Source organism: Curcuma longa, chromosome 20 (assembly GCF_044706935.1).
Source record: "Curcuma longa cultivar G26 ecotype Majalengka, Jawa Barat chromosome 20, ITB_CL_G26_1.1, whole genome shotgun sequence".
Taxonomy (NCBI): domain Eukaryota; kingdom Viridiplantae; phylum Streptophyta; class Magnoliopsida; order Zingiberales; family Zingiberaceae; genus Curcuma; species Curcuma longa.
Genome location: NC_133880.1, coordinates 12,911,054 through 12,919,778, shown reverse-complemented (window position 1 = coordinate 12,919,778; position 8,725 = coordinate 12,911,054). Strand labels below are relative to the sequence as shown.

General features: G+C 41.1%; 1 protein-coding gene across 1 annotated transcript; it reads right to left on the bottom strand.

The window, feature by feature from the left end:
* Positions 1-2,706: 2,706 nt before the first annotated feature.
* On the bottom strand, positions 2,707-3,622 carry LOC141813802 (cytochrome b5-like). Its single transcript, XM_074701785.1, has 3 exons — positions 3,509-3,622; positions 3,266-3,332; positions 2,707-3,159 (listed from the first exon to the last, which is right to left on the bottom strand). Exons 1-3 carry the CDS (start codon positions 3,596-3,598, stop codon positions 2,912-2,914), a joined length of 405 nt encoding a protein of 134 aa, XP_074557886.1. The 5' UTR covers positions 3,599-3,622; the 3' UTR covers positions 2,707-2,911.
* Between the last annotated feature and the right edge of the window lie 5,103 nt (positions 3,623-8,725).

Sequence of the window (8,725 nt, the reverse complement as noted above, 5' to 3'; positions counted from 1 at the left end):
ATAGGATGGCAAATGAGGAGTATTGATTGTGTATCTTGGGGGTGCACGTTGAGACTCTTATAAAGAGCTTTCTAGACGCCTGGATTCTTATCCGGGTGTTTGGAATAAATCTGATCTGATTCAATCTCTTCAGTCTTTATCGGGGCTAATTCTTCTTGATCCGAGTGCCTAGATCATCTAGGGACGTCTAAACTGTTTGGGCGCCTGGAGTAACATCCGGGCGCTCGGATTCAGTCAACTCGAGTTTGACCTAAGTTGACTCCGGACTTGGTTCAACTACTTCTGTTTGCTTATCTACTTTTGTTTGCTCATCTTATGCTTCCTCCATCTTACTTCCAACTCCTGGTCTCTACAAGATCAACATACAAATAAAGAAGCAACTTAAGTCTATCTGTAGTCCTTCTGGCCTACTAGGCCTATCTAAGCCTTACCTTGTAGGTCTAACCTACTGACTTACTCATGCCTAACTTTCAGTTAGGACTAGTCACTTCCATAAGTAGATTTCCCACCTATCAAACATTCTGTTTGAACTTTCCCTTGCCTAACTTTCAATTAGAACTAGTCACTTTCATAGGTAGACTTCCTACCTGCTAAACATTCTATTTGGACTTTTCCTTGGCTAACCTCCAATTAGGACTAGTCACTTCCATAGGTAGACTTCTCACCTACCAAATATCCGATCACCCTTGACCTGATTTGACTTTTCCTTACCCAACCTTCTAGGTCAGGATTTCCTCTGCCTAATATCTAGCTAGGACTTTCCCTACCTAGCCTCCATCTAGGATTTTCCCTATCTAACCTCAACTAGGACTTCTCCTTGCCCAGTCTAACCGACTAGGACTTCTTGCTAGTCTTTTGGTCAACCTTGACTTGACTAGATTTCACTCACATCTAAATATTAGGTCTTGTTTGCATCAACCATTAGTCAAACAAACTGGACCTAGGTGTATTATCAAACATTAAAACTTTAGGGATAGACTAGTACTTCTTGCACCAACAAGTACTTTAGTGTAGAATCAAAATTTTGGAGCAGGATGTTTATTAGCCATTTCGAGCACCCGAATCTCCTTCGGGCACCCCTAGCTCGATTTGATTCGATTCGATCCAATCCTGATCTGATCCGATCCCGTGATCACCGTGATTCTATCATCTCTGGGCGTCTAGAACCCTTTCAAGTGCTTGGATTGCTGATGTGGCGGCAGCTGACGAAGTGTTTCTGATTTTCCTCCAACCTCATTTTTCTGCATCAAAGAGTTAACACAGTATAAATACAATACAGGAAGTTATACTAAGATAGTTTTACAACAATCTAGTCTTTACTTTTAGATTTTTAGTGAAATTCTAAGTTAGATCGATGCTTATTGTTCCTTTCTATGAGAATGTGTGTTCATCTACTCCTCTCAAGAGATTTTACCTATCTGCTAAACATCCGATGCTCTAAATTTGTTTAGACTTTCTACTCAGCATATGATCCTCTGACCCCCAATCTCTAGTCCAACTCTATCTTGGTCCTCCGGACCCCATCAAGTCTCTCTATCTAGTGTCCTTGATCTGTCAAGACTTCTGTCCAGTCCTTCCGACTAGAACTTCCTTACTAAGCCTTCAGTTTGGATTTTTCCTTGCCTGACCTCTAACTAGAACTTGTTTGTTACGCTACCTGCACGCTTAGATCAGTTCATCATTTCACAAATAATACTTAACTTTAGATTTTTACCAATATCAAAACATAGGTTCAATTCAGGTGTTCCCTGTACCTACACCTACAAAACTATTTAAAAAAAAAAGTTAAAATACTAATAGATCCAATGTGACAAACATGGGGCTCCAAGCCTACTACTTTTTTTGATATTTATATAAGTTTAAGTCGATTTAACACTATAAAATTGCTAGATGACCCTTAAGATTCTAGCAATGACATGACTATACAAACTTTAAAACATAAACTCTAAAAGATGAACAATGCATCCTAAATAATAACATCTAAAACTCTTCGCAACAAATTAAAATCATAAAATCAGAAACCATGAAATCTCTAAGCATTTTGTACCAATCTTTAATGGATTGTTCATGGTATTAAGGTGTCTTCTTTGCAACTTAATCTCGTAGAGAATTTGTGAAACTCTTGTTGGACGATGATTGGAAGGCTAAGTGGAGAAATGTTATTGGAAAAGAGTAGGTTCGTGTGAGAGCATGGCTACATATAGCACTTTAGGTTTCTACTGATTAGGCTTCATGTCCAATTTATTGGTAAACAAGTGAGGATGTAACGTTTTGGACTCGCGGGAAAATTTACACGAGCATTTTTTGGTAGGAAAAAATGATCAGTAGGCTGATATTTTGATGATAAATAAAAATGGGGTGTCCTTTAATGATTTGGTTTTTTAAAAAATTCCCTTATAGTGTATTTGCCCATGTTTAAATATTAATCATGCGTACCGCATTATGTTTCTATTAAATAGATTGAACTTAGTATAGCATTGCTAATTAAAAATCTATTTAAAATCAATTCCTGTTCGTACGAACTAAAAAGCAAAACGAGCAACATGATAGTAGCTTGTCAGCAGTACGAAAACAAAATTAAAGGTATTAAATGACCAAGATAAGCTGAACGAGCGAGGATAGATATCATCAATTTCTATGGCTCGTTGCAATTTATATGGTTTTATAAAAGAGCGACTCAATAACAAGCTAAGAAATCGCAGGACAAATCTTCAAAGCCACTCGATGACATTATTACAGTAACGACGGTCATAAAACTCACCAACCTATTCGATCACACAAATTAATTGAAGGGAAAGAAAGCGGTTTTACAGTAAGGACACAACGAGTCTGAACTTAGTGGTACATATTGTTGTTGTTGTAAGGGAGGGGAGGGGAGGGGAAGGGAGAGGAGGGGAGGAAATTCTTAAGTCTATTGATTGGTGTAGATTCTGACACTCAGAGCCAGCGCCAAGATGGTCATCGGGATCAAAAGCTGGACGAGTTTAAGGATGAACTGGAGAGTCTTGTCCTGATTGTAGAAAGGTTGCTTGGGAGGAGTGTATTTGAACTTTTTAGGGATGGACGCAGCGTCGATCTCGCCTACGTAATACTGGTCCATGATCGCCCTTGCGTTTTTCGTGTGCCCGATGTCTTCAAAATCATTAGTCGAGTCTTTCCCTATGGAAGCAAATTAAGACATGCTCCACACATTAAACTCTGTTACTCACAGAATTATATATTGTACGATGGCGGAAGGGGCAAAACAATGTATGGATGGATTTACCGACTGATGCCAACAAAACCTCTTCTCCTCCTGGGTGGTCTTCTAAGAATTTGGTCACATCATAGACCTGCATCGAGAAGCATGAGAAAATCCATGCAGATTTGAAACTTATGTTAATTACGACGATGAAGAAAAACTAAACATTTTAGCATCAGCTCTCTATGCTTACAAAAGAGAAAGAGGAATTATATCATAGTTCTCCATGCAATTAGGAGTTGGATTGAGGCGAATTGGAAGACGAACCTTGCCGCCGATGACGAGCCAACAGTCATTGCGGGAGCTGTGGGCGGCGACGTCGGTCAAGGTGTAGACTCCTTTTCCGTGGCTCGCCATCTCCTTGCGGTCTCTGCCTCACAATCGGTATCTCAAGCAAGCAACTAGAGTAGATGGCAGCGTTGGTTGCGATGTCGAAGAAGTGGGCGAACCGCTGTATTTATAGGACGGAGCGTTCGATATCTGTGGTTAAATTTCAGTATGTTTTTTTTTTTGTTTTGTTTTGAAAATAAACTATTTGGATAGAGTTGGACATCCAAACCAAAAATACTTTATTTTTTTAAAATAATAAAAGATTAAAAAAAAATAAAAGCTACATCATATCAATAAGATCACACCTAAACTAAATCAAGGAAGTAGATGGAGGGGGTTGGTGGTGCATATTATATATGTATAGTTGTCACATTTTCATTTCAGGTTGTGGGTTATCACTTGGCAAGTTAGCATTTCAGTGTTGGAAAGCCCATGGTTTGATATCCAAGGGAATCTTGTTTCAATAGCTGCCCACAGGATAAATGCTAGCCAGAGAATTGACTTTGGAGCTGCTTTCAGATTTCTTCTCTTGTTTGGAAATTATTCAACCATGTACTGCTGTCCTTTTGACCAATATTTTGATAGTTTAATCAATCAATTTTAACATTGGTTTCAAGAAAAAGAAAATCTTCTTAATTTTGAGGAACATACGCTTGTGGAAAGCAACAGCTGTGCTGGAAGCCATCTCGTTCCAAACATGACAATGGAACATCAGCTTGTGTAGATTCCTTGCTTGCACTTGCTCTACGTGTATAATACCTTATCCTAGGACTACTGATACGGTAAGAAAGGAAATCATATGTGACAGAGTCAAATTAAACTTAGATGTTAATCAACAGTTGAGATTCAGTGGGAGTCTAATAGTCAATGTAGACCTCATTAGTTCGGTTTGAGATATTTTGATCACTCCCTCATCAACCTGGTCGCTCCAATTCCAAAGGACATATCTTCCTCGACTCCTTTATTGACTTGATCACCTCGATTCCAGAAGAGATAACCTCCTCAACTCCTTCATCAACTCAGCCACCTCGACTCAAGAGAACACAACGTCCTCGACTCCTTCATTGACTCGGCCATCTCGACTCCAAAAGACACAACCTCCTCGACTCATGCATCGTCTCGATCACATCGCCTCCAAAGAACACAGTCTCCTCGACTCCTTCATCGACTCGACCACCTCGACTCCAGAGAACACAACTTCCTCAACTCCTTTATCAGCTTAACCACCTCCGCTCAAGAGGACATAACTTCCTCGACTCCTTTACCAACTTGGCTACCCTGACTCCAAAGGGCACAACCTCCTCGGTTCAGTCATTCTAATTCCGAAAGATGTAAACTTCATGATTCTTTCATAACCTAGTCATCCTATAGGGATCCATTGATAGTTACTGTAAATATTCCTAAGCATAGCATCACGAGCGAGCGTAGGAACAATCATAAGAGTGTCACACTTGGTCCCCTAGATGCTCTCCTATATACACGTGGTACGCAATGGATGAAGGAGCAGATAACAACTGTTGGATTTGGTCTCCCTGGATCGCAAATGTGGAGATGCTCTTTTAAGCAATTATATAAACTTTGGCAAAAGGACACAAAAGGGGGTAATCCACTTATTCCTTCTTCTCTCTCCAAATTATTCCATTGTTTTTTCATCTTCCCTAAGCTCCTATTCTAACTTGAGCGTTGGAGTGGCCACACCGAGTTCCCTCAGCACCCATCCTAACTCTAATTGAAGTATTGTAGGTACCTTTGTCGTCTTCCATCCCTCCAGGATCTTCAACATTTGTCACCTCCGTTGTTCTATCCTGCTGACTCACCAAATCATGATCTTAGTCAGGAACAAATTTGACGCTGTCTATGGAAATTCCTTTTCTCACCTGAATTGAGACACTAAGATTGTGGAACAGGAAAAAAAATTATCGAAGGTCGTAGCACTGCAGGAGACACAGCTTGTGGTGAAGTCATCACCATGTCACGAGAAGATTTTTTCAAACATTGATGTGTCAAGCAGTACAATAACTTTTGCATAGAATTCCCCCTGAATCTAGCCCCGGATGTACCTAATGTCTCGCCCGAGACACCCCTTCTTAACAACCGAACGCTCATTGGTTCAATAGGACCTCTCCCTGCCGCCTTCACTAAATAGCAAAGTAAAGCTATAGCTCCACCAGAGGAGTATTTTGAGAAATCCAAGGCTGGAGAAATGCCACTACCAAACAAAGGCAAGGCCATAGAACTAATGCCCAACGAAGTCACACCTTTCTCTACCTAAATCTTAAATGATGAATTACCTAGTAATTTTTGGGTACCATAACTTAGGGAGTATAATGGGTCAATTGACCCTGAAGATTATTTAGGTCGATTCAAAAAGAATGCGATGTTACATCGCTACATGGATGGTGTCAAGTGTAGAGTTTTCTTAATGACTCTATCTAACTTCGCTCAGCGGTGGTTCGATCGATTGTCATCCTTGTCGATCCATACCTTTGCTGATTTCAAGGCCGTTTTTCTGCAACATTTTGCTAGCAGCAAACAATGTCATAAAATGCCCTTCAACCTATGTGCCATGAAACAAGCAGCTAAGGAAAGTTTGAGGGATTACACCCACCGATTCAACAAAGTATCCATGGATGTGTCTTCCATCACCTCAGATGTACTCATCAGCACTTTCTCCCAAGGACTGTAAGACGGAGTACTCTTTCGATCCCTGGTGATGGATCCCCCAACGACTTTCAACCTCCATCTGGACCATGCTCAGAAGCATATCAACGTAGAATAAGCTCAGGCTACACAAAGAAAAAAAGTTTTAACACTAGTAACTATGACTACCCGGCCTAAGCGAAAGACTCCCCCTCTGCCTATTCGGCACAAGGAAGCGATCCATCACCAATATGCTTCGGTTCCATCTAGGAGGCAAAAAATACAAGTTGTGTAGGCTGCCCGATTCTCAACTCAACACCATACAGGTCGAAGGAAGGAGAGCGATATTGCATCTTTCATCACTCTCGCAGACACTTCACCAATAATTGACGACAATATGCATACGAGATCCATTAGATAATATAAGAATTCCTACCTGCTTGGAGATCACCCTTGAAACCAACTCGACAGTAGTCTATTTGCTATTCTCAGGGTAGGAATGTGGAGCCCTGAGTCAACACTCGAGGAGAGTCACTGCACCGACAAATCCGTCAGCAAGGGGACATGCCTCCTTGAAGAAGATCCCAATCCAAAGAGCTAGTTCGACATCACCCTACCACAAGCATCGGTAACATCAAAGAAGAGCTCCATGTTGATAAGACATAAATATGATAGTAAAAGGTTCAACTGACGGAGATTCACATCGAGTCCGAAAGATTCACACACGAAGAAAGCTATCAGATCGACGCCAAATCTAGAATGGAGTTGGGACCTTCTATCATCTTTGGTCCCCTCGACCAGTAGGGGGTCGACACACTCCATAATGATGCATTAGTAATATAGGTTGTCATTGCCAACAATAACATTGCTAAAGTATTTATCGACATTGGAAACTTTGTGAATGTGCTTTTCAAAGAAGGGTTTGACTAGATGTAGATAGATCGACATGAGTTACAATCTATCTCAACAATGTTGTTTAGATTCATGGGGCATGAAGTCGAACCACTAGGACAAATTAGTCTCCCGATATCCTTAGGAGAAGAATCCTCTCAGCGGACCCATATTGTGGTTTATATCATAGTTAACGCACCATCCGACTATAACGTTATCCTCGAACGACCTGTGCTAAGATCTTTCTAGGAAATGGTCTCCACATATCGCCAAAAGATGAAATCCCCTATGGATGACCAAGTATGCGAAGTCAAGGGTGATGAAACGATCTCCAGAAATTGATTCTCGAAAGAATTGCAAAACTCATAGAAACGGGGTACATCTCGTTCATGATGCCCCTCCAATTTGACCAACTGGGGAGGGAGGCACGAAGATATGTTGATAGTGCCTGAACACTCAGATCGGATAATGCAGATTGCGACTAACCTTGCTCCTGAGCTAAAGCAAAAGGTAATCGCCTGTCTATCTTATTGGGTTGAGTCCGGTGCATTGCGCATGTTTACACTTTTCACAAACATATGCAGTAGAAGAAAAATTAATAATTACATCTAATTATTACAACAATCGTAACACACGCATTTAGGATACAACAAGTACAAGACATAATTAAAAATAAAAAATTTAAGAATAATATTTATTCTAAGTATACCTGACAAATGTCGTGGAACATAATTGAGCGGCTCTATCAAAGCTCCGCCTCTACTGGTGATCTACGCCAAGCTCTTGTCTAGATCACTTCTCAAAGCCATGAGTCGCGTCACTGACTTTGGTACTAGCCAACGATCGATTACGATTGATACGAGAGAAAAACTCTAATATCAAAAATACACAACAACACTTATTGTGATAAATTTTTTGGGACTTTCTAACTATTACTGGTAATCATATTTCTGGGGTATATTTCAGTGGTCAACCTTTAACCGTCGGTGTGGGGTAAATGGTAGGAATCATTTTCGACGAAGATGGAACATCCTTAAGGAGCTTCACAAGCTTTGATAATGAAAAATCGTGACAACAAAACGCTGGCAGTAGACCCCTACTTCCAGTAGCAGCTCCGACACCCTAGTGTGACTCTGAGGCTTCGACAATGACTTCCAATGGCAGAAAATAATTTTTGACCATAAAAAATGCTCCAATGGCCAATGGCAGCCGAATGAACCTTTCCATTGCGACTATGATCGGTGGCACAGAGGGCACCAACCTTCGGCATCCAACGCTGGTGGTCCTTCACCACAGCTCCGGGAGAAGGCTATTGGGCGAAAATCGATCGAAATCTTAGAGTAGGAGCAGCCATGCGATCGGGAGAAGATGCGGCAGTGGCCAATGCTTGGTTTCCCTCTCCTCCCGGTTGGCAACGAGACTTGCAGGTTGGGTGGTGCGAAATCGCGACCTCTTCACTCATGCTGTCGGCGATGAGCTTGCAAGTCGACGACGTTGGCAAAGAATCACGATTTTCTCTGTTCACGCAAAATCATGATTGGGAAGCTATTAGAACCCATGATCCAAAAAATGCGAATAGGGTTTTTCATTTGGGTGAACCGACTACGGGTTTGATTTAGTTAA

Coding starts and splice junctions, on each gene's coding strand:
- LOC141813802 (XM_074701785.1), bottom strand. CDS start 3,598: ATGGCGAGCCACGGAAAAGGAGTCTACACCTTGACCGACGTCGCCGCC. Junction 3,333..3,508: donor GGCTCGTCATCGGCGGCAAG/GTTCGTCTTCCA, acceptor TTCTCGATGCAG/GTCTATGATGTGACCAAATT. Junction 3,160..3,265: donor GGTTTTGTTGGCATCAGTCG/GTAAATCCATCC, acceptor TTGCTTCCATAG/GGAAAGACTCGACTAATGAT.